Source organism: Clupea harengus, chromosome 15, assembly GCF_900700415.2.
Source record: "Clupea harengus chromosome 15, Ch_v2.0.2, whole genome shotgun sequence".
Taxonomy (NCBI): Eukaryota; Metazoa; Chordata; class Actinopteri; order Clupeiformes; family Clupeidae; genus Clupea; species Clupea harengus.
The window spans coordinates 25,493,074-25,518,615 of record NC_045166.1 but is presented as its reverse complement, the minus strand read 5'-3'; the positions used below and the strand labels follow the sequence as shown (position 1 = coordinate 25,518,615).

Genomic DNA, 25,542 nt, shown 5'->3' with positions numbered 1-25,542 from the left:
GGGTAGGGGCAGAGGCAGGGGGAGCCAGCCATCATTCAACACCACTTCCTGTTTGTGGAGAGCGCGCGCACGCGGGCCGGGGCCAGAGCCCGTGGGGCGGCCAGATGCAGGCGCCGCCGCCGCCGCCGAGCCGCTAGGACACACTCAGATCAATATCTAGAATATTCTAGAGGATTCCGTTCAGCTTCCCTTTCTGATGGGAACACTTTAAAATTAGGAAATTAGGAGCGAACCTGCCAGTAATGGAACTGTCCCATCCTGAATGAATCTGTGGAAATCAGAGAGCGCACACACACACACACACACACACACACACACACACACACACACACACACACACACACACCAAAGGAGGAACAGTCTGCTAGAACACGCCAAGAATAGGAAAGTGACTCAGCAAAAATGCACTGACTGAATCTAGATTTATGATCAATCATAAATTCACAAGAGAAATTACAGAAGCTACACAGTCATAAACACACACACACCTCTCTTTCTGAGGTCCTTCACACATCTGACAGTGTGTTGGGTGTGTGGAAGAGAGGTTTGGACAGAGGCCGGACCATTGTGTCCTCACCTCACCTCACAATCATGATGGCGGCCATAATGTCAGCCTTGCGTTTGGGACAAACACACACCATTGAGGAGTGTGTAATCACACACACACACACACACACACACACACACACACACACACACACACACACACACACTAAAGCAATGAAGAGCCTAGTAGAAGAGCCCGGAGCAGCTTTCACCACTTTGTTTGAAGCTGCCCCAACAACAAACAAACAAGTTGAAACGCGGTCCCTCCCCTTCCCTCAGTCAGGCAAACACTACATTTGCTCATTCCCACAGAAGCATCACAGGCAGCAGCTGTCCTGTAAACAGCCTGTTTATACACCAGCAGCAGCAGCTCTGTTAGAGACCTAGTTTATATACAGTCTCAGTGAGCTCTAACTCTCACAGGGAAGTGTTTTACACGTGGACACATCATCACACAGTTGTTGGCTATGGCCAACCACCATCTTAAAAAAAAAAAAAACACAAAATGAAGGAGTGGGTTTAGTGGTCTCCAGCTAAACAACACCACGGGTGTCACAGAGCATCAAGCCCTTATCAGACATAGATCCAGGTCAGACACGGCCATATGTCAAATACAGCAGAAAGGCGGCAAGGAAGTGTCACGAAGCTGGGTCCTGATTTTGTACGCATACTATTATCGCTCCACTGGGATGTGCAAATGTGTGAAGTGTTTGTGTGTGTGTGTGTGTGTGTGTGTGTGTGTGGTCACTGATGCCATTGGCAGCCTCTCTCGTAAAAGGCTAGCATGTCTAGCACCTCACAGAACCCATAGTTTGGTTTTGAAAACCATTTCACATGGACCCCACATGATGTTTATGATGCCGTCTATCAATACACTAGCCACTGTGCTTAAAAGAACAACCATCCTAAAAATATAGGATGTAAAGTAGTATTTATTGTTACACCAGGTTTTTATTGCTCTTAGCTTGACTGTTCTCTCCCTTGTACGTCGCTTTGGACAAAAGCATCTGCTAAATGTAATGTAAATGTATATACCACTTTCCCCTCGCAAGTCAAGCGTAAACCCCACACAGAGCCACACGACTCAGGCTAAACTAATGTGCGTGTCGTTTTCCAATGACGAGGTGCTCCATACGGGTAAAGGTCTCGCCTGTGAACGTGCCGTTGACTCCGCGCCCAGCAACAGAACTTTTGAGTTTCCCCTCTTCCATCTTCTAGTGGCGGAGTGTTCCGGCTACTGTTCAAAAACTAGCCAGCGTAAACACAAACTACTCCACTTGTTTACACGCAGTCAATACACATCCCATACACCCCCCCACCCCCCCACCCCCCTTCCTTGTGTCTTCAGACAAAGCCGAGTCACGAATGTCCGACTGCCAAACAGAATTAACAAGAGATGGCGGTGCCAAAAGCTCTTGACTGAAAGCTCGAGATTGTTTTTCCTGGCCGTAACTCACGGTCCCTCTGGAGCGGACACTGTAATATTTTTGCAATATATTGACCAATAAAAATGGCCGATTATAAAAAACTGTGCCAAATTGGACAGCGTGTGCGCCGGACAGATGGCAAAAATGAGAGCGACTGGAGGGAGATGTGACGCTTCTGTTCTCAAATCAGCACCGACTGATGCAGGCAGACCTCTCTAATGCACAACAATCCACAGCCACGACAGGTTACCTTATCTGGAGGAGGACCTGGGTGGATTCCTTCTAGAACATCCGCCTGTTTGAAGCTCCTGAGAAAGATGGAGAGAGGGGGAAGGGATGGAGAAAGGGAAGGAGGGAGAAAGCACGAGAGAAGGAATAAGAAAGCAAAAGCAAAAAAATATAGAAGGAAGCGAAAGTGGGGGGGGGAGAGACAAAAAGGAGAAATAAAATTAACAACAGGCAAAACCTCAAATTAAGAAAGCTCAGTGGCATTTCGTACAGCTCCCTCTGAGAGTGTGTGTGTGTGTGTGTGTGGGGTTTCCCGCTCTCCGGTGACCTCAGCTTTCTCTTCATTAAATCTGTCACTTTAATTATTCACGTCTCAGTTGGTGATGCCACTGTTGTCTTGGTGACTGAGGGAAGGTGCAGGCCTGAGTGTGTGTGTGTGTGTGTGTGTGTGTGTGTGTGTGTGTAAATCTGCACGTGCAATGTGCTGAGAGTGTGTGCATGTTTGCACATGTGTATATGTGAGCTCTGCTAGTGTGTTCCCAAGTGTTCACAGATGTATATATGCAATTGATTTAACAGATACAGATGTGTTCATCTGTGTGTGTGTGTGTGTGTGTGTGTGTGTGAGTGTGTAAGTCTGCACGTGCATTGTGTGGAGTGTGTGTGCATGTTTGCACATGTGTATATGTGAGCTCTGCTAGTGTGTTCACAAGTGTTCACAGATGTATATGCAATTGGTTTAGCAGACGCAGATGTGTGCGACTGATTGCGTGTGTGTGTGTGTGTGTGTGTGAAAGTGCATTTGTATGTCATTAACTCATGTCCCCCAGCTGTTCTGGGTGAACTGGGGTAGCAAACATTCAGTGACACATCTGACAGAAGACCCCTGTTTATGGCTGCCTGCTTACCGTATGTGCTCTGTGTGTGTGTGTGTGTGTGTGTGTGTGTGTGTGTGTGTGTGTATGTGTGTGTATCAATCCCTGCAGGGTTATCCTGGAATGAGGGGGGTGGTGGTGGTGAACGCCACAACACCTCAGCCAGACTCGCAATATGAGAAAGTCCCCTACAACAAAGACCTGCTGCGGCTGGGCTCGGCTCAACTCAACTGCACTAGCCATGTTCTGGGTCCCGTATCTAACAGAACCTTATCGCAGCCACCCCGATGCACAGAGCCAGATGCACACACTTTCCCACATAAGAGACTCCTAGCATTTGCAGAAAAGTGGCACTAATCGCTGGAGATAGATGGAGAAATGTCCCCATCTTGCCATATAGTAGAATCTTATCTGTTGTTGTGCGTGTGCACTTATATGTTTCACCGTGGGAGAGTGGGAAACGTTTTTTTTTCGATTCCTTTGTATGTCTTAACATGCAAAGTAATTGACAATAAAGCTACTTTGACTTTTGACTTTTGATCTAGTATACTAGTATCTAGAATCTATACCCAATGTATATCGCCACAGTGGAGCATGCTAGAAGACCAACAAAGAGCTTATTTGACCATCAAAGACCACATCAGACCCCTTCAGGAGCTCCGGAGACGATCAGAGTGTCCCGGAGAGATCCCTCGATTGCTTAAGGCACTAGATGAAGAGGAGGAGGAGGAAGAGGAAGAGGAGGAGCCTTCAGCCATCCGTCTGCCTGAGAGAACCCTGCTTAGCAACAGTCGCCACGATCCCCACAGTGACACACACAGTGACACACACCCGGACTCTGAACCTATGCGAGAAGGGCTGATGGAGAGCCACTGAGCAGCCCTGTGGGGATCCCTCCATCACCCACCCACCCCCCCCCCCCCCCCCCCCCCACACACACCCCCACACACACACACACACAAGAAGACCTTATATGGGCATGTGGATCCCCATCCCCAATACCCCACTCCACACATTTACACACATTTACACACTCGCCTGAGTGGTCTCTCTTCCAGATGCACACACACATTGAACATAGTTCCTTTAAAAACGGTTCCTGCTTGCATCCTCGAATGACATGAAGTTGGTTTACTAGATTATGTGTGTTCCAGGTGGATTTGTACAATACATTCGAGTCCGAAGACAGAAAGTGCTTACAGAGAGATATAGTCTGTGTTAACGCTCACCTCAGTTTGAGATCTGTGTTTTGAAAAAGTGTAACACACACACACACACACACACACACACACACACACACACACACACACACACACACACACACACACACACACACACACAGGTCCATCCTCTTCCATTCCAGGTAGGGGGTCAGGAAAAGAGAACCCCACTAAATAAACATGTTTTTCAGTACAGGCTCGGAATGTTCCAGAAGCCCATCACAATACATATGGAAACAAAACACTTTTTTTTTTTTTTTTTATAGAGAGAGAGAGGGAGAGAGAGACCCAGAGCATATCCTCATATCAATCACTAATTAAATGACCAGGTAACCGCTGGCATTACATTAATGAAAACAATCAGACCGCACTGATGTCGGAGTTATGAAGGTCGTTTAAGAAAGATGCCTATGTGCATGTGCATGTGTGCGTTTGTTTGTGTGTGTGTGTGTGTGTGTGTGTGTGTGTGTGTGTGTGTGTGTGTGTGTGTGTGTGTGTGTGTGTGTGTGTGTGTGTGTGTGTGTGTGTGTGTGTGTGTGTGTGTCTCATTCGTGAGGTTAGTGGGAGGAAGAGAACTACCGAAGGGTAAAAGGTAACTAGCACCACCGCCCCTCCCCCTCACTGTCAGAAACACTCAAAGGAGTTACAGGTCAGGAGTCAGCCATTAGTGCCGACACACAATCAGAGCACACACACACACACACATACACACACACAAACAGAGCACACAAACATACCCCCCCCCACACACACACACACACACAAACAGAGCACACAAACATACCCCCCCCCCCCCACACACACACACACACACACACACACACACACACACACACACACACACACACACACACACACACACACACACACACACTTCCTAGCAGCTGGCTTGCTGCCAAGGCAACATGAGTTTCTATGGTAACCAACCATGAGCTGTTACACAGGGATAAGCATGGAAGTGACAGTTTCACTACATATAAAAAAAATTCTCACACTCACACACATAACATGTCATCTGAGGGGGAGGGTCTGGCATGAAGTGCTTCCACACGATCCCAGCAAACAGAGGTATGTGCGTGCAAGGAAAGGGGCATTCAGGTTGGTGAAGGGCAGACTGCGGACTTTGCTTAAGGCGTCTTGCACCCATCAGCAGCCTCTATTGCCCCTTTTCCACTCAACTCAACTCGCTTTTGGTACCAGGTACGTTTTTCACTGCAGTTTAGTACCCCCCTCAATGAAGCTGGTCGTCATAGCGACGAAACATGAAACTGCCATGACGTTGATATGTGGCTGTTTGTCACGGCAAGGACACTTGCTTTTTTTTGTTTCGGAAGAGGCTGAAGGCAGCAAGACATCCTACATCAGAGCTCAGATGACGAGACAACTGTGGTTGTTCAAAGGAGACGCAAGAGCACTCCTCTGCCAGAAACTGATAGTTAATGTTAGCATGTGACGATTCTAGTGACCATTCTCTCTGACCAATCAGTAGTCGTAGAATGAACTAGTACCAGGTACAAGGTACCAGGTTTGCCCAATGGAAAACAAAAAAAAGGCGAGTAGAGTCCAGTCGGTTGAGCTGGTACCATGGAAACAGACATGCACTGCAACCCTGAACTTATCAAGACATTACCCAGAAGGGGCTGCATGTGAGGACGCAAATGTCTGAATCAGTTGGACCCGGGTTTTAAACGGACTTCACCCTACCAGCTCCCTAGTACAAATTCCAATTTAATGTACTATTGAGCCCAAGTGTGAACAGAGCCAGTCACTGTCCAGAGAATTGACAGCGAGTGAGAGTGTGTTGACACCAGCTGCCATTCATTTTCAATGAGAGTTGGTGATTTACAGCGACAAGAGAGACAAGTGGTCGGAAATAGATTGGAGGTCTGTTTTATGAATACTACGCAGACGTGACCCTGCCTTCACTCATAAAATGGTAGTTGCCGGTTTTGTTTTTGCTTAAAACTTCAGTACATACCTCAACCACCTAAAACTAGCTACCTAGAGACAACTAGCTAGCAACCTAAACTGAACAGCAACACTCATCACACATAGACTTTTCATTTGTGTGATAGTGCTGCTGTTCAGTTTCAGTTGCTAGCTAGTTAGTTAGGTTGCTAGTAGCTACCACATTTCTACTCAGAGAAACAAGATGGAGACTGTTGGTTGGGAGTGGATAGTAGACGAGCAGCACGGCCCTGTGATGGGTCAAAGAAGAAGCCCCCTCTCAACAGAAGGGGTATGGCTGGCATGGTGCAAACCAAGACTCGGGAGATTGACCCATTGTAATCCCAATGTGTGTGTGCCTGTATGCCTGTGTGTGAGAGAGAGCATGTAAGGGGTGTGTTCAGCTGCACCAGGGAGAGCACAGTCACGCTCCTGACCAAATGCCCCCCTCCCCCTCCCCCTCCCCCCTCCTCCCTCCCCCTCCTAACTCACAGCACTGCAGTCCAGTGCTCCGGCATCCCATCACCCCCAGAGGCTGCCAGCTGTGCACTGCTCCACCACCTGCAGCCACCGCTGAGGATCTCAACTCAACCCAGAGATCTGGCCAGGAGCCAGCGCTCAGCAGACACTCCTCTCTTTATCACTCACTCACTCTATCCCATCCCCATCTCCTGCACACACACTCTCCACCCACCCTCTTCTGCTCACTCCATCCAAAACTGCTCAGGATCTGCAGTCACTGTTATGCAAAGAGATGTGGCAAGGCATTTATACACCCCCCCCCCCCCAGCCCCCCATACACACTCACTTCCATTGTTCAATTATCATCTGGTCTGATACGGTGAAGGGAAATAGGCAGGGGGAAGGTCCCAATTCCACAGAGAGAGAGAGAGAGAGAGAGAGAGAGAGAGAGAGAGAGAGAGAGAGAGAGAGAGAGAGAGAGAGAGAGAGAGAGAGAGAGAGAGAGAGAGAGAGAGAGAGAGAGAGAGAGAGAGAGAGAGAGAGAGAGAGAGGAAGAGCGCAAACCAATGTGCATGACCGACCGAGTCTCATATGGGGTTTTCTGGAACTGATCAAATATTTGCTGGGCCTGGGGGAAAATAAATAGGTCACCACAAGAGAACATGGTCTCAAGGCTGAGCTCAAAACTTCCTGTATCCACTTTCAATGACCCCCCCCCCCACACACACACACACACACACACAGAGACATGGACATGACACGAAAAGAAAGCAAAGGGATGAGTACAGAAGGGGAGAAAGACAGAATGACACAGAAAGATAGACAGAGCAAAGCTAGCTGAGGCCTAGAGGCAGGGCATGTGTGTCACCCCACAGTTCTGAAGCAGGAATGCCGTTGGGGAGTTGGTGGTGGGGGTGGGGGGTGGAGGAGTTGTAAAAGTCCCTCGGTGCTGGTAGAACACAGATGGGGAGCCTGAACACCCGCCCAAGCTTCTTCTTCTTCTTCTTCATGTTCTGGGGCGCTGCTGACAGTGTGATGTGAAGCGCACGGAGATGGTCTCTGAAAACTACCCATGGTCCATCCAATACCATTATTAGAATGAGATGCATGTCAGCGAGGCGTATCTGTGTGAGTATGTAAGTATGTACTTGTGAAACTTATTTTGTTTTCACAGACGACCTCCCCTGGAAGCTCCTGGTTAATGAACCTCCATCTTGCTCACAGCTTTGCTGTGAATCTTGTGTAATAGACGGTATAATAGAAGGCACCCTAAGGTGCAGTTAAAGCAGAAGCAGGTGTCACCATATTACATCAGACCTACATGTAATGTCACTTAAGAATGAACACAAAAAGGGAAAATAAAAACGAGGTGCAGGCAACTATTCTCCCTTGCCACAAAGAAGGGCTGCAAATCAGCACTTAAAAAATTCGGTTTCCCCATATTTTGTTTTCCCGAATAAAGTCCAAAGTCCTCCAATTCACGCGCCTCATTGGCAGCGCTGTTCCCTTTAAACTGAAGGCATGATGGTGCTGCCATCTGTGAGCATGCCGAGCTGCAGGCACATGAGTGTGATCATTCACGTTATAATTGTGTGTGTGTGTGTGTGTGTGTGTGTGTGTGTGTGTGTGTGTGTGTGTGTGTGTGTGTGTAGGGGGGGGGGGGGTAACATTCCCAGGCCTGATGAACAGTCAAAACAACTGGAGGCTCTGGTGAGGAGGCGACATGTGAGCAGGGCCCGGCTGGATTCAGGCTACAGATGCCATTCCGATAAAGAGCTCGGCCCTCCATCCCTGCCACCACCACCACCACCACCACCACCGCCGCTGCTGCTGCTGCTGCTGCTGCTGCCACAACCCGCTCCACAACAGGCCCTTTCAGATCAGCAGAGCCGGGGTTGCCCAATGCTAATATGCTTGAATATTACCACACATTCCAATCCCCTGAGCCGGGCACACAATTAGATGCGTTCACAGGGCAAACGGGCAAAGTTCACACTTATCTCCAACGCAACAGGAGTGGTGTGTGTGTGTGTGTGTGTGTGTGTGTGGAGAGAAGATTCTGTGTGAGGCCTAGTCTGTGAGATGATGCCGGGTCTGAAGTCCTTATCAGATGATGGCTCGGCAAAATGCCTCGGGTTTGCAGCATAAGAGTGGAACTGAAATGGAGGATCAGCAGTGATTCACTTCTGCTCCCCAACTCCACTCCCATCTCTTCCGATTCGCCGACTCCATGGCAACCATTTCCATAGATGCCAGAGATACAGCGCAGGCACAACAAGGACGACGCAACACGATCTGTTAGTCATGTGGAGCAGATATACTCTGGTGTCAAAGATAAGACTTGTTTTCTGCTCTCAAGGTGCGTACCGTTCCTCTCTCTCTCCGGCTATCCTTCAGTGTCCACACAGAACAAATGTTTGAGAGAGAGAGAGAGTGGGGAAATGAAAGAGAGAGGATGAGCGAGCGCCTGAGTGGAAGTGTGGAAGAAAGACACACGGGCGCTAAAACCGGAGCGTGAGTACGCGAGCTTCCTCTTCTTGGCAGACTGAGGTTAAATAAAGAAGCGGAAATAACCCAATAAAACCAAAACACCGTTGCCTTTTCCCTGAACTGCGTGGGATGAATCTCAGGTTTCCTCACTCACCAGGAAGGTCAGTGGTGCTGTGGGACACCTTTAGGTAGAAACACCCGGCACACCTCCGAACTTTAATATATATATTTAAAAACAACAGCTAGATGGAAGAGAGCAAGTAAACAAACCAGGGAGAGACAAAATCTCCACCATCTGTGCGCCGGGCCAACATACAAAACACCCTGTCACTACTCTGGTTACAATGTTCCATTTTAGTGTTTGTCTGTCTGTGTGTGTGTGTGTGTGTGTGTGTGTGTGAGTGTGAGTGTGAGAGTGTGTGTTTAAAAAAGGGACTCCAAAACCCACTACCAGTTCATGCACGACTCATCCTTCTTGTCTCCTCCTGCTCATCATCTGTCAGCTAAACACCCCAGCAGCACATAAAACTCTGAACTCCATGAATCAGCTAACGCTGTGTGTACTCTCTGTGTGTACTCTCTCTCTGTGTGTGTGTGTGTGTGTGTGTGTGTGTGTGTTTTGTTAGGGAGTTGAATGCTTAACTACTGCAAGTGGAAGTGACGGAAATAACCGGTCATTTCGCTTGATTCTATTGTGCAAGTTGTACACTAAGGGACAAATGAGGAAGAAACCCCCGACCATAAAATGTGACCACCTGACGGACCTCGGCTGCACGTGGGGCTGAACCCCAGAAATGCAGAGTCAGTGCCGTTTCTCAGGGCTCTGAACCGGAACATTAACCATCAGCTCCAGTTTCAGTCTCGGACATCTCAAACCCTTCATTCTGAGCAGGCGAAGGCCCTGGGCTCAGAGAACACACTCTAGACACACACACACACAGCCTTGAGAAGTGCGCCCTAGAAAAACTCTGCACCGACGCTCAAGGCTGCTCCACAGCTGAAGGACTACACACACACACACACACACACACACACACACACACACACACACACACACACACACACACACACACACACACACACGAAATAGGACCTAAAACGTATTATGTTATCCTGGTGGCCGATTAAAAGTTTCAAAGCACAATTACAAACACTTATCTTTAAAACCGAACAGGCTAGGTCACAGCGTCTTAATGTAATAAGCTAGAATATGATTTTTGGCTAAATAATTCATTCAAACTAAATATACACTCCCCTACTCCATAAAACATACCCTCTGGAAAAAAAAATATTACAAACTTTGTTTACCAGTATTCTGTTCACATCAAAATAAGAGCTCTTCGAATCTTAATTTAGACCTAACACTTAATGTTCTAAATGAAGTCTAAATGGCTACATTTGGAGTGATTTCAGCCTAAATGAGTTGCTGAGCTGGTCCTTTAATCAGACCAGAGCTTCACAGGCATTCAGTGTCCCAGGCCCCTGATTATGATGCCACAATAAAAAAAAAAAAAAAAAAAAACACAGGCCAGCCTAACTGGAATCCAACCACCATCTCATACAGACAGCTACAGACACCCAAGACGAGAGAGTCAGTCCCGACGCTGGAAGAAAGACAAAAAGGAAAGCTTCAGACAGATAAACGTGATAGAAGGTATCAAAAAAAGGCAAACAGTGATGGCAAGAGCGGCAAAATAAAATGGACACACAATAAAAAAAGAGACATGACGGTTGACACAGGCAGGCAACGGGAGGAGCATTATGGGTCTTATCCCGTCACTGTTATTTCCCCTGCACAAAAAGACCCTGGAGAAGTCACACTGTACTCCAAAGACGCTCTGCCCCTCAGACCACACACACACACACACACACACACACACACACACAGCTCCATTTTTAACGTGTCCTGTGTTTTGACTGGGCAGGAAAACAAACAGGAGTAAAAGTGGGTTAGCTGAGGAGAGAGTGAGCGAGCCACACCTCCCCAGCGCTAGCAGCTAACGCTAGCAGGAGTCTCCCACAGCAGCTGAGGGCTTCAGGGTTTTGCCCTTATATGGACATGAGCTGGGGGGTGGAGGGCCTGTGTGCATTTATCTGGCTGGGGAGGAGGGGTGTGTGTGTGTGTGTGTGTGTGTGTGTGTGTGTGTGTGTGTGCCCAGGAGGGGAGCCTGACCACCACCACAATGGCTAACGGCAGGTTTTTGCTTCTTCAGTCTGGTTCTGAACTTCCCCGCCCTTGAGGCTCTGACAGAAGGCTTGCTTTTGTGCTGCATCACGAGTGGACTTCTGGAGGCCGTTCATCACCCCACACAAGACAGAAGCCACAAACCTCTTCACATTTCAAACGCAGGGCTGCACATTACGACCTTACTGGACCTCAGGGTCACATATCCTAATAAACACACACCCTTTAACATGTTTTATCTACAGCCAAGTTTCTTGAAAAATGACATGGGAACAGTCGTCTTAAAATCCTTGATGCCACCTTTCCTTTTAAAATTGGTCCATGACAAAGCTAAACCAAATAATTCAAAATTCAATCTTCGACCGTGATCGAGAAGTGACTTGATAGCACACACACTAGCAAGGCATCTGATGATTGCAGGTTAGTTTGTTTTCTGCTGAGTTTACGTACCAAGTTTCAAGCTCACTGAAACAGAAACAAGTAACCTCGGAAAATAAGCAGCAAACATGAAGAATGGCGCGCGCTCTTGAGCAAAGTTCTCAGAGGCTTGCTTTAAGGACGATGGATCACCAAAGCCTCTCCACACACGACTGCCCAGCCTACTTCCAATCACACTACAGCAGTGCCTGTCATTTCCAGAGATGGGTGGCAATTTCAGTCAGCTCCGATTCGGAGAGGAATGTTTTCCCGTTCTCACACAGAACTCCTTCTGAAGGGCCATTCAGGCACTCACAATCAGTCTGCTGCCTTGTCTGATGGAGGCATAAATCATCCTTCCCCCATCATCTCTCTCATTATCCGTCTGTGCATCTCACTTCTATTTGTCCATTAGAAACTCCATCTCTCTCTCTCTTCCAGGCTCCTGCTTGCTCAGCTGGGGTTTTAAGGGGGGTGGGGGGGGAGAGTATCTGTGTGCTCCTTCAAAGTCACTACAAGGAAGGGGTGGTGGTGGATAAAAAGAGGGAGACCAGGGAAGGAAGGGAGAGGGGCAAACACAGTCAGTGCAGTGTGTACACCAGGATGGGGGGGGGGGGGGGGGTGCGGTGTTTGGCATTTGAGGGGTGAGGGGTGGGGACACTGAAGTGTGTAGGACTCTGATGGGAGCGTGGGCACGAGACTCAATAGCACTTCTGTTCACACAGCTCAAAGACAAACACACACACACACACACTTGAAGGCTTGGTTCTTTTGTGTGTGTGTGTAAGGCGTGGGGGAGAAAGAGTGAGTTGTGAGGAGGCAAACAGAGTGTGTGTGTGTGTGTGTGTGTGTGTGTGTGTGTGTGTGTGTGTGTGTACATGGGAGTCATAGTAGAAGTGTGCGTGTGTTAGTGAGAGACCGAGTATGTGAGCGAGAATGTGAGTTGCTGAAGAGCAAAACAGTGTGAAAGACATTAGGAGAGAGACTGACAGAGAATGACAAATACAGAAAGATATGTGGGTGAGAAAAAGGCGGCATTTGTGAGAAGGAAAGAGAGAGTGTGTGTGTGTGTGTGTGTGTGTGGGGGGGGGGGGGGGGGGGGAAGGACATAGAAATGACAGGGCTCGTCTATCCCACCGAAACCAAAGGGGACTGACTGCTTTGATCTGGTTGACCTGAACCACGGTGCCTCATCCCTTGCAGCCTGATCATTTGATATGGACCTCCAACTAACAGGAAGGTGTAGTTCCCACTGGCATCACCAAGATGAGGCAGCAAAAGCATTAGGTCCAGGCGACCAGTGGTGTCAACACAGTTGAGAAGCTTCGGCAAACCCCAGCCTCCTCGGCCCTTGACTGAATGACCATTGGCTTGAGCCCATCCTCTCCCCCGCCTGGCCCCATTAAAAAAAATCACCATCCCAGGGTGATCTGGGCCCAGCTCATCCCCGACCCCACCTCCGGGCTGTTTGTAAACCACTGCCGTTACAGTTCTCACCGGAGATCAATTGCAGTTGCTAGTTTATTTAGGCCCGGAACCTTCCGTTGGTTCCTGCGTGAGGAAATCAGTCCTGCTGAAGAGACGAGGAAGCAGAGGGCCAGAGATTATATAAACCAGCAGAAAAGTGTGCTGTGTGTGTGTGTGGGCGAGGAGCTTTAATTAAAGCAAGTCCTTACAGTGCCGCCAATTTAAACACTTGGCAATACTGAAGAGGTTGACACCGTGGCACCTTCGAGATTTGTTGCTTTTTCCTAAATACGTCTGGACATTCACACACACACACACACACACACACACACACACACACACACAACTGTCTTGCCGGTATGAAGACACAGAGGCACCCCCCCCCCCATTTTCCTCACTGTGCTTTTAAGAACTGTTACCATGGACAAAAACACCATAAATCTCAGTATTCCAGCTGCTGTTCAAATCAGTGAGCACGGCAAGGCGTAGAGGACAGCCAGAGCCCTCTCCACAGAGCCAAACCTGAAGAGAGGGGGAAAGCTTCTCCTCTCCAGGCATCCCACAGAGGCAGAGCCAAGCCCTGTCAGGGCAAGCCACTCAAACCATCACAACTGCCTCAATAGGTCTGTCACACATGGGCTATGTGTTATGCATACACACGATCACAGCAGATCACACAAAAACACAGAATGGGTATCTGATTACACTACCTGGTCCTTCAGACAACCTCAGTAGCTCACCCCCCACCATAAAACACATCTTCATTTGGTTTCCTGGGCAGGTCCCTACAGCATTTAGGCTATTCAAATTGCTCCCAAGTAGTACTATAGTGTGGTTACAAATTGAGGTCACAGGACGTGAGGGGGAAGTCAATGTTGCCATTTGTTGCCATGTCAATAAAATTAAAGAGTATGGACCACTGAATGAATGTCAGTTGTTAACAATGGATCTTCCAAAACATTCCAAAAAAAATTCGAACATTTAAAGGAGATGGGAAATAACTTCAGCGTGTTCAGTGGGACCAAAGGACACACAGTTTGATTTATGAGAAAGACATGATTGGAAACTAAATCTGTTGACATCCGAGGTACACCGGCCTGTTATATGCTCAATCTGTTCCACATCTAGAAGTAGGAACCATGTAACATTAGACACACTGCATGAAAAATCACTCATAAAAACAAAAATCACATTTTCTAATGACCAACATCATGATAGTATTTAGGCCTAGTAGTTTTAATTAAGGCCTAGTAGTTTTAATTATAGGCCACTAACATCCTCTTTGATGTCCAAATCACAAAAATCACTCTAGGCTACTACTGTATGTGTGTGTGTGTCTGAGGAAGTGAACCTCAACAGGGTTTATGTACTGAACATGTGTGTGAAAGAGTGAGAGACAGACAGAGAGAAAAAAAAGGAGACAAAAGAATGAAATTCAAGCACTCCATCTGATGTGACAGGACTATCCACTTCACAGAATCCAGATCAAAGGAGTGAAATGTGAGCAGGATGTGTGTGGACACGAGACCGAATACAACATCAAAACACACAGAGGTATAGTAAGATTTAACAGAAGAGGAACATTCATTTCTTTGAACATTTCCGTACACATCACTCATTCAAGCCCATTCAGACCTTCATGTCGCCTCACAAAACAAGAACCATGGTCTACCCATGACAGCTGATCAACTGAATAACTGAAATGTGGTTAAACACTAGAAATGCACCAAACCACCTCACACCTGATCAAAACAACACTGTGAGCGCAACTCCGCCACCAACCTCACCACACATTCAACAGATGAAGTTGCTGGTTCAGCCCGATGACTGCATTCAGCTTGGGGTCAGGACAAACGGAGTGGTCTGCACACTGGTCTGCACACTGGTCTGGAGTGAGATGGCTGCATCTGCATGCTACACAGATGTTCCACCACACGCAGTGTCTACAGGCAGGGGCAGGGGGTTCCACTAACTCAATGTAAACAAATGATGCCACTCAAAATAAAAATAAATCAGAAAAAGGGGTTCTCAAATTTCACACAGCTGGCCTGTAGAGGACATCTCCATAGGCTACAAGAGGTTTAGCTGTACAGATCTCTCAAACCGGTGTGATGTGTGGTCTCCAGAGTTTAGTTGCCAAAAACACCTGCTGATGGCCAATGTGTTGGAAAAAGGACAACAACAAAAACTAAATGCACCTGAGAGAAAGCCGCATCAACTAGTCTCGTGCAAATATCCTCTCGCAGAAGAGAGATTCACTTAGTCTTAGGGTTTAAACAAACGATTTCACACATGCCGCTCCTCCAGCTGGACATGGCCAGCGAGAGGAAGACTTGGACGGCGTACAATGGATTTACTCGCTGCCAAGAGCCATGCGCTTTGGTCCCCCCCCTCTTTTTCTTTCGCGCACTACCCGTTTACTCCATCAACTCCTCTGTGCCCGCACGACCTTTCAATGAAGCGCGCGGCACGCGAGGATGCCGCGCAAAACAAGCAAGTCAAGCAGTCAGTGTCAGTCAACGGACCACTGGCAATGCATATGTGCAGAAGGCAGTAAGATTCTATTGTAAAACTTGGTAAAAAAAACAAGCTCAACAAAATCAAATCTTGTGTAAACAAAATGTTATTCTGGCACACTTGGTGACCACAGGTGTGCCCATATATGTAATAATGAAACCAGAGTGCAGTTGGACCTCAGGTGCCTAGGTAAAGGGATTACTGCCGTGGCATTGCACACCGTGGATAGATTAACAGACTGATACACCAGAAGAATTCACACAATCCGCTACAAACATGACAGATGTGGCCATGACACAAAAACACCCAGTGTGGCGGACGATGGAGAATGAGAGTACAAAGAAACTCTGCCATAAGATCCCTGGGCGTTAAAAAATGCAGGCATTCAGCTAGGCCTTGCCACCGACGCGCAGAGAGGTGCAGCTGTCGCAGTTCGTCTGGCAGCGAGGCCGAATTTCACTGCGGATCTGGAATAACAATAAGGAGTCAGTTAACCCACTCTGGAGAGACAGCGGAACGCCAGTAAAGAAAAAAAAAAAAAAAAAGGTTAGAAGTTAAACGTCAGCTATTCAGAACAACTCAATACTGGCATTGAGCCACTCGGTCTGTGGGCTTTTTAAAAGACACTTTCATCAGACCTCAGCACTGAATAGAGAGGGGGCGAGAGGAGAGATCCTAGATTCTACTGATTATTTCCCCGGGAGCGGCGCAGACATTCTTGGGCACCGATCATCAGGAGAGGAACAGCTGTTGTGGTCCGCCGCTGGCATCGACAACCTGAGGCTTCTCACATGATCTCCTGGCCAACGGAGCAGGTCGAATTCAGCCAAGCTGCCACACCATAGCAGCGGTGTACGCAGCGAAGGCCCCATAGACTTCAAAGCATCTGTCAGTCACTGACACATCAATATGTCAGCGACAAGCCGACTGCTCAGTATTTAATTATTCAGTAGATCGAACGTCGCTAAATAGACAAAGACGTGGACAAGGATGGGGTGGTTAAAACACACAAAAAAGATGCAGACAAATACATCTAAATGAATGTCCAAAACCACCAAGTGATCACTGAGTTGTTGGACCATAATGTATGCATGTCTAATTGACAAGCAAGCTCCAACGCCATCACCAACCCTAATCATACATTACTTTACCTTAAAGTTCCCCAGAAACGACTTCTAAACTCAAAATGCCAAGGTGAGACTGCTTAAAGAGTCTGTGGACTCCCCATCATACGGGACTACCCTCCAAATATCAGACCATCTTCATAATCTGAATTGTGGACCTAGCATGGATAACTTGGATAACTATTTGAAGTTGAAAGAAACATTATTTCAAATATATTTTCCCAAGCGACCCTTATTATCCACACATAGGTCATCTACAATGTACTCTTAAAATAAATGTTTATCTAGTGTTATGATTAAAATTAGGTTATTTGACTTGCCAGGAAAGTGGCTAGCAAGCTACAGCTAAGCAATTTAGCTAGCTAAAGTCATATGCTGCGTTGAAAATCGCGGCTCTGGGCGAATATTCAGGCCAAGCACTGCAGCAGATCTCGACAACGTGTTTACCCACCCAAATCGGACTTATATGGGCGTACTTTGACTAAAACTACCAAACTAGCTAGCTAACAAATGGACCACATCTTACCACAAGTAGAGAAAACAGACCGTTTGTCTGAACGCTACATAGCTAACAAACTAAATATGAGAAGATATAACTAGTTGCACCATCCTTCACTAGGACGAGGATGATAAGAAACACTACTCCATGCAAAGCAACAAAAACTACATGTGAAACCTTAGCCTGCAATATAGATAGAGGCTTTTTGGTCAATTAGACGAAAAGGCACCACTTCCTTGCGGCTTCCATGTGAACCCATTGGGAGATAACGTTACCTTTCAATTTCATTCCACGCAAAAGAGAATCAATCATTGTTCAAATCTATCACAAAATAAGGAGGTGCTTCAGATCAACTCCATCATTCTTATTTCGGACTTACCGATGAGTTGTTCCAGTTTTCTGCTTCGAAAGTAAATGTCCAGCGCTTTCACATAAAACCAAAAAGCGCTACTTTTCCACGTCCTTCTTCAACTGCACATATCAACGAGCTTTCCTACAGCGTACCCCTCCCTCAGATTCACTAGAAAATGCACTGAAATCTAGTTTCAGAGCCCCGCCTCAACCTAAACGCAATTGGCTTAAAAAAAGAGCAGGCGTTTCTCATCAACCAATAAAAGCTCAAATGCCTTGCACTACTGTCCAATAATAAACTTTAAACGACTTTCAGGGAGGGCGAAACAGTGCTTTGAATGGATTGTCTGTCAACTGGCCTACTCTTACGGTTTAATAAATCAGAATCCTGCATTAATGTCTTGTTTAAAAAAAGGGGATTAGAAGTTATCATACAAACAGCAACAGCTGCCATACAAAATGGTAACACAGAAACCTAACTTGGAATTTCACCTATACGGCAATGAAGGTCTAGAGTAGCCTGGTTTTGTTGTCCAGGACGCCATACAAAAATTGAGCCTGACATATGTGTCCCTGTAGGGAGTTAGGCTGCCCAATAGCCCTTTGTCTCACACACAGACCTGTCCCAGACAGTTGTAAATTAGGGTGGAGGACGGAAGGGTCAACGAGTAATACATTCTAAGAACCACGTTTTTTTTTGTCAGAATGACACCTAAATGTAGAAATAGGCTGGATCCTACTGTTCAATTTTGATAGTAATGTAATTGTAATCTGTACACAGAAATACAGAAGTTTAATTCTGATAGAAGCAAGGTGTTTCCTAAAATTTAGACGCAATATTGAGCCTGGGCCTTTTAAAACAATCACACAGCGACACCCTGTGGCTAAAATGGCATTACGTTTTATTGACATGACTGCAGACTGCTCCAATCATTTTAGACGAACACAGTTATGATTTCATGTCAAGTAGCTCATTCAGAGCTATGCTGCATACTTGGGAAATTTGTATGCTACAACTGGCATCCCTTGGCAGAATGAGTTTGCAAACTGTACTGAACTTTACTGAACGTTTTTAACGATTTCAATTAAATATAAGATGTCAAAAGTAACACTTCACAGACAGCAAACTGACGTTGACAGATAAAATAATTTAACATAATTAGGCTAATATGACTATTTCCATAGTCCATATGTTTGCATTTGAATGGTTCCTGTTCCCAGTCGGAGATCAAATCCCGTTGCTGTTTGAAATGTTCCACATGGTGGTGATATTGTTCAGCCTTCGTGTGAGTCTCTGCTTGAAGGTATCCTCCATGGTCGTTCTTCAAACAGGGGCATCGCTGCAGCAACACAACAGTAGCTTATATTTATTAGCGAAATACGTTTTACAATAAAGTCAACTTACGGAGAACTTACTTTCCCCCGTTTTGAGCGTGTTATGTTTTCTTGGTTGGCAGTGTAAATAAACCGTAGGCCTAGGCTACGTCTAAATGAAGCTTTAAATAATTAGTATGGTAAGCACAATGTAAAAGTGTGAATGGAGCAGAGGACCAGTCAGTCACACTTAGTTCCAATATAGAAACATAGGGTGAGCAAAAGGGTATTCTCTGAACTAGGTCAACTTGAATAAAGATAAGATCCCTGCAGAATTGGGATAGGTGTCCTATATGAGCGGCAAATTGGGGCATCGAGGAGAGGGATTGCTTCCAGTTAGGAAGACAAAGTCTAAATAGCTGCTCAGTGATACAGTGAACATAAATAAACTGTAAAGTATGATAGCTGTGCTGCATTCTTTTTGTTGTTGTTTCAATAACCAAAGACATTATAGTGGACATAATGGACTAGCTAATTGCATAATGGACTGATGTAATTGCTTACATAGCACACCAGTACATTGAAGAGAATAGCCTAGGCGGCACCCTTTTGGTCAGAGTACCTGGTAATAGATTTGGACCATGTGAACGGCAATCTGCCAAACTCTGATGGTCTATTAGAGTAATGGCAATATGCTATTCTTACATGTAAGAAGAATTTGAATCTACTCATTGTGGTCCTACAAGGACCTCTGGAGAATTGAATACCAAAAGGATTCAATAATTGAGTTGTCTTATCAACGAGCATCCCAAAATATAGTAGTGGACATCAGAAGTTTTTCGACCAGAAAGACGTTAGACTTTGCCCTTACTGGGTGAGTTCCTCTGAGGCCTCCGGGAGGCCCTGAGCCCCTCCTCACTTAGCCTGGGTACTGGGGGGTGCACAGGAGCTGGGCATATCCCAGCATTCCACTGGGAACTATGTGCCAGCTGCACGGCTGTGTCCTTGTCAACAGGGTACTGGTCAGTGCTCCTGACAGCCCAGCCTGGCCTCCTCTGCTCCCGAGTCTTCAGATCCAGAGACAGGAACATCTACAGGATAAGGTGATAGGATAAGATTCACCTTGTCTCCATAGGAAAATAAACTGGCACCCATGCAGGGCAGAGAATGATTACAAGATGTAGTCTCCTTCGTGAACCTGAATCTCTCTGCTAACTCTGCTGGTAAGGATGGCACAGACACAAGTACTTGCAAAAGGAGGCTACAGGGCATTGGCATCAAACCTCACCATAATCATGTTTGACATTGTAGTCACTGCCAGATGAGATATCAGGAGATGGGTATGATTTGACAATGATTTGTGCATGAGAAATGACATAAAACAATATGACATGGGCAATTGCATGCGTGAAGGCGATGAAATGTATACCAGTACCCTAATGGTTGGTAAGTTACCCTTCACAGTATTAATGTTTATCTCCGTAGCTAGCTTTGCTGTGTCATTTATAAAATTATACAAATAATAGTCCTATCACTCAATTAAAAAAGACCCGGACGGTGATTGATTTAAAGGAAAATAAGATGCAAAAACGCAAAATACCACACTGCAATTATGCATGGGCATGTTCACACAGCACAATAGCAGAGCTTCTTCAAACACTACAGCAATTCCTCCCTGCATTTCATCCAACCCCTTCTCCTCTCTCCTGCTGCGGAGATCAATTTGCATGATTCCCCATGTAAATGCTGTCTGGGCTGCGCCCGACGCCTGCTGGGTGTGTGTTCTCAGTAGACATCTTTGCATTATTTCTCCCTTATTAGCGGTGGGGGTCACTGGAACGGTCGTGTTCATATTTTGACGGGGGGCTTACCAGGGACTTTGCCTTGCGTAGTTTATAGGCAGAGGCTGAGAGTGCTTTCTTCTTGTTGTTGCTCTCTTGTAGCGCCATGCTCAGGTTTACCCTCTTTCCTTTCGCTCGTCTGCAAAGGAAAGTGAAAACTCAGTGATATCATGCAGCTAGATCTTTTGTTTTTCCCGCTGAATTATTCTCTTAATAAACCCTCATATATATAATATGTATACAACATACAACTCATACCAAAGACTGTGCATTTCAGTCTTCCCTATGTCTGACCTATCGGCTGGGTGATAATGTAACCTTGCCTTTAGGCTAAACAACTTTTTTTCTTGGGCTTATTCCTCCTGAGTAGCAGAGCCAATTCATCAATGTCCATGCAATCCACAGCATTAGCTGATGACCTTGGCCCACATTTACATGATTACAAATATGTGAGGCTAAGCAGGTGTCTCTGCACCTCCTTTTTGACTGTATACTGTGATCGTATTAACATTAGGTTTTCCTTTTGTTGCCAACTGGTAAGATGCATATCTAGTTTGTATTTTGTACTATGTATGTATATGCATGTATGTATATGTATATATTATTTATGTAGCATGTATTATATTATATTGCTTTGAGTCTGGACATAAGACATGGTTTACAAAATATCTATTAAGCATGAATGTTTTTCAGTGTTATGTATTAGATTCTTACATCAAGAGCTTACAGGAAAGCTGAGTAGTTCACTTTTTAAACTCACTTCACGAATGAGGGAAATTAAGTATTGCTAAGTACCACTCTCCATCAATTACATCACAGAGTTCATAAACAATTCAAAGTCAGAACAGAACACGTGTTGTACATGACACACTGGTGCATTAGTGAGAGATGGACATGCTCCACACTTCATATTCAGGCGCAGCATTACAGAAGCCTGCATTCCCAACCAGCCAACGTTTCTTACGCTAGTCGAGCCTGTTCGATAGGGTCAGGGTTCTCTAAGTAGTTGAAGCGTACGGTGTCGGTGGGGTGTCTGTCGGCATGCCTCCATGGCGGAAGTCCTGTTGGAGCCCCAGCCACACCCTTTCTGGACCGTGCTTCTCTGGGTTGGTCCTCCTCCTGGCCAATCGCCCGTACCTCGGGAACAACAAACTCATCCTTCACTGGAGTCTGCGTAGACACAGTGAGGGATAGTTAGAGACAGGAAGCACACACACTTCCCTTATGTCACATAAGTTGTTAGCCCCCTTCAAGACCTGGATGGACAATTTCAACATTGGAACCCTATCAGAAACTAGTATATTGTAGGAATACACTTTAAGGTGTACTTCAAAATCATAGACTTAACAGGATGTGTCCCCTTCAACAAGGTGTCTTTTACTACTTCTCTGGAAGTATATGAAATAATGAACTGATTTTATGTCTATTTTCTCTAGTTTTTAAACTACGTTGATAAACTTGTTTATTGTCTCAGAAGTTAACTGTAAGTTTGTATCGGCTCAGCTAAATTTCAGTTGGATCTAACTTACACCCATCGTTTACAGTTAGAAATGACGTTTAGTGGTACCCTGACTGCTTTGTCTATCTACTCACACACATCTAAGCAGTGACTTGATGTGACTGTTGCTAATTTTCAAAGTGGGATAATAGAAGCCAATGGTCAAGATATGACACATACTATTCATATCACATGTTATTCTCTTGAATGCTTAATATTAGCTTGCAAGTGTAAACATTTGAATATCTATTTCTGTGCCTGTTTAACATTAATGTCCAAATTCTTTCTCTGGAAATCTATCAAAAGGAGGATCAAATGTATGGCTTTTAAGACGTTATTAGCTTTTTATAAACATGTTATCAAAGTGATATTGTTGATTTAAACTCAGGTGAGAATAAATGTCGCATCTGATTAGGTATCATAGTCATCAAATGAAAACCTCCATTCTCACCTTAGGTTTGCTGACATGAAGGTCCTTTACTGTCTCTATATAGTGGCGCTTCCACACACCCTGTTCAAATGGTGTGGGGGTAAAGTTGATGCACCAACCCAGTCGCAGACTTTTGGGCATCCATAACTGGTCCAGCTCCACGATACTCTTCCAGTGCCAGCTAACCTACCCAGCCAACAGAGGGCATTCGACAATCAGATCACACATGCAACAGACAGGCTAACAGACACACACACACACGAAAACACAAGTATGCAGTTGAGAGGGAGCTCTTCTAGTGTTGAGAATGCTTATGCCCCACTGAAAGCACGATGGACTGAATGAAATAGCCTCTTCAATTGTGTGTGTGTGTGTGTGTGTGTGTGTGTGTGTGTGTGTGTGTGTGTGTGTGTGTGTGTGTGTGATGTGTGTGTGTGTGTGTGTGTGTGTACTCATGCATGTACTGCATTGCATTGCACTATTGTGATGCACCGTGACCAGGCTATACAACCAGAGTACATGTGCACTTCAACACAACCAATGGCAAGTTGCACAGTGCAATTCAATGATCTTTTAGGTACCACATACAGTAGCTGGTACCTGGGCACATCTGCAGAGACTCCTGGGGTCCAGGAAGGAGAAAATATACAATGACAGGACCCTGGGCAGAACAGTGGTGAAGTTCATAACCTGCTCTGGAACAAGGCAACTCAGGTTCTCCTTCAGGTGCCTGAGTTGGGCTGGGGAGCATCCGGACAGGAAGTCCTGCAGCACCAGCTTACGCTGCCCCTCCGTCCACTTATCAAACTGGACAGGACAGGAGAGATGCAAAACGTTTTTAGTGGTCTAAATCTTCCCAACAGTCCAGCACATCTAAATCATCCCATTGTATTTTCCTTTATAGGCTATTACTGTTCTACATTTGTGTATATGCTGAATATCCATGTTGAGTACTGGTAGTTGTGTGCAATTTACAATATATCAACACAATGAACCGTAACCTGTAGTACAGTACCAAAAACTGTACAGCATTACAATCATGTGGCTCGCTGTAAAGCTGAGAGTCATGGACAAGACCGTGTGTGGTGCTTTAGAAATCTCTGCTGTGTGCTATGGGCCTGGTCCATAATGTGCACCAAACATATATCTCTCATACAATGTAATGGGGTGGTTGGACAGCCGCGAAGCTTTAATAAAACACTGTGGGATTTTTGATGTTTGCTTGTATTCCCTAAAGTTCTCTGTGATGACTTCCACCACAGAAGAGCAGTGAACCCTAAGGATTGAGCACAAGACTTCATAAAAGCTTTATACTGCTTTTATCTGTTTCCAGGAGCTTTTTGTATAAATACTTTATACACATATGACTATGCTTAAAATCTATTGGCCATCTCTACAATCTCAGAGGGGTATTAGGCCTACCTGAGTGAAAATATAGTGAAATCAGCCAGATGGGATACCTCCAAGTCAGAAATATCAAACAGCAGACCTCCCTACCACAAACTTTATAACATCTTCATTGCAGTTTCAATTGCAGGACATCCTCACCCATTTCCTGAGTAGAAGCCTTCTTTCTTCAAAAATCTACAAAGAAAAAGAGCACACATGTGTGAATAAGACCAGCAACACTGTCTGCCTGGTAATAGACCTGTGATGATGATGCCTACATTGTTGTTGGACAGCTGATGGTTGAGTGGAGTCCAAGTGCTTAGTTTGGTCTGTAGTTTTTTTGGTGCACTCATCGTTCTGGTACCTGCAAATGGCATCTTTGGGATTTGGACAGGATTACCTCTGATCAGATCTGGCAAAACAAAACCGTTATCTCTCTGTCTCTTCTTCTTGAGTCTAGAACCACACAAGTAGCCTACAGTGCATCAAGCCTCTCCAAACTAATATGTGCCATTCAAGGCATTTAACAATAGTTCTCATTTACCACCATCACCTCATTTACTATAACCTCTTTTCAGGCTTCTGTATTATTACTATAACCTCTTTTCAGGCTTCTGTATTCTGTATTCCTGTTATAGGTCGATAGTTTTGTTGTCTTATCGTGCAGTGTGTAGCATTCATTATGCACAGGGTTGGCTAAGTTACTCAGGGAGAGGAACTAGATTACTGCTGTGAAATAAACAACCCCAACAATGATGTCAATCAACCGACCGCTCCCACACCTATCTGACGATTGTTAATTTGAACAACTGCTTATACACAGTGAGTTTTAACACCTGTGGTGGATGTCACACTTACCTCTGATTTGTTCCGACGGCTGTCGAGTCGAAAGGAGAGAAAAGTCGCAAGTTTTTCGGCTGCACGTTTGCATTCCTTTGAAGGCTTTCGTTTATTTTCGTTCTGAGCCCACTACCGGAGTGCCTCACATATGAGTTTACCAGTTTCCATAGTAATGCGACCTCACACACTGACTTCAGATCGACAACAGCGCCCCCATACTCTGCCTACCAGCCTGCCTGTCGCCAGGAGTAACCAGACGAACGCACCTCGTTACCGGAGGTAGCACTTGCATAGGCTGCGTTTTATTTTTGTCACCGACAAAAAACGGGAGTGTATTGACTAGCGCGCCTCCTGTAGGCACTATCCGGTGCATCAGTGTTTCAATGTTACAGTGTTGTATCCTAAGATATAATGTCTGGCCATACTGTCGTTGCACTTACATGGAACGTAAAGCTTTTACGCTTGTCGCGGCTTT

The 25,542-nt window shown here is 45.8% G+C and overlaps 2 protein-coding genes across 5 annotated transcripts in view; both read right to left on the bottom strand.

Annotated features, from left to right (window-relative positions):
* The window catches only part of fam49a (family with sequence similarity 49 member A), a 33,985-nt gene extending 16,034 nt beyond the window's left edge, over window positions 1–17,951 (bottom strand). The window contains exons 1-2 of one of the 3 annotated variants that reach the window (XM_031581384.2): window positions 17,784–17,951; window positions 2,224–2,281 (exon numbers count right to left, since the gene is read on the bottom strand). The gene's annotated coding sequence lies outside the window, so the exon portion shown is untranslated. The remainder of the gene's footprint in view (window positions 1–2,223; window positions 2,282–17,783) is intronic. The other 2 variants (XM_012820994.3, XM_012820996.3) reach the window with 2 other exon arrangements.
* A 693-nt stretch (window positions 17,952–18,644) lies between these two features.
* fbxo16 (F-box protein 16) lies at window positions 18,645–25,407 on the bottom strand. Of its 2 annotated transcripts, XM_031581519.2 has the most exons (8): window positions 25,086–25,398; window positions 24,506–24,639; window positions 24,387–24,422; window positions 23,439–23,645; window positions 22,860–23,024; window positions 21,875–22,080; window positions 20,941–21,049; window positions 18,645–20,160 (listed from the first exon to the last, which is right to left on the bottom strand). In XM_031581519.2, exons 1-8 carry the CDS (start codon window positions 25,156–25,158, stop codon window positions 19,924–19,926), a joined length of 1,167 nt encoding a protein of 388 aa, XP_031437379.1. In that variant the 5' UTR covers window positions 25,159–25,398; the 3' UTR covers window positions 18,645–19,923. The 2 variants fall into 2 exon arrangements, with proteins under 2 accessions (XP_031437379.1, XP_012676406.2); XM_012820952.3 differs by having other exon boundaries at window positions 24,506–25,407.
* Window positions 25,408–25,542: the final 135 nt, after the last annotated feature.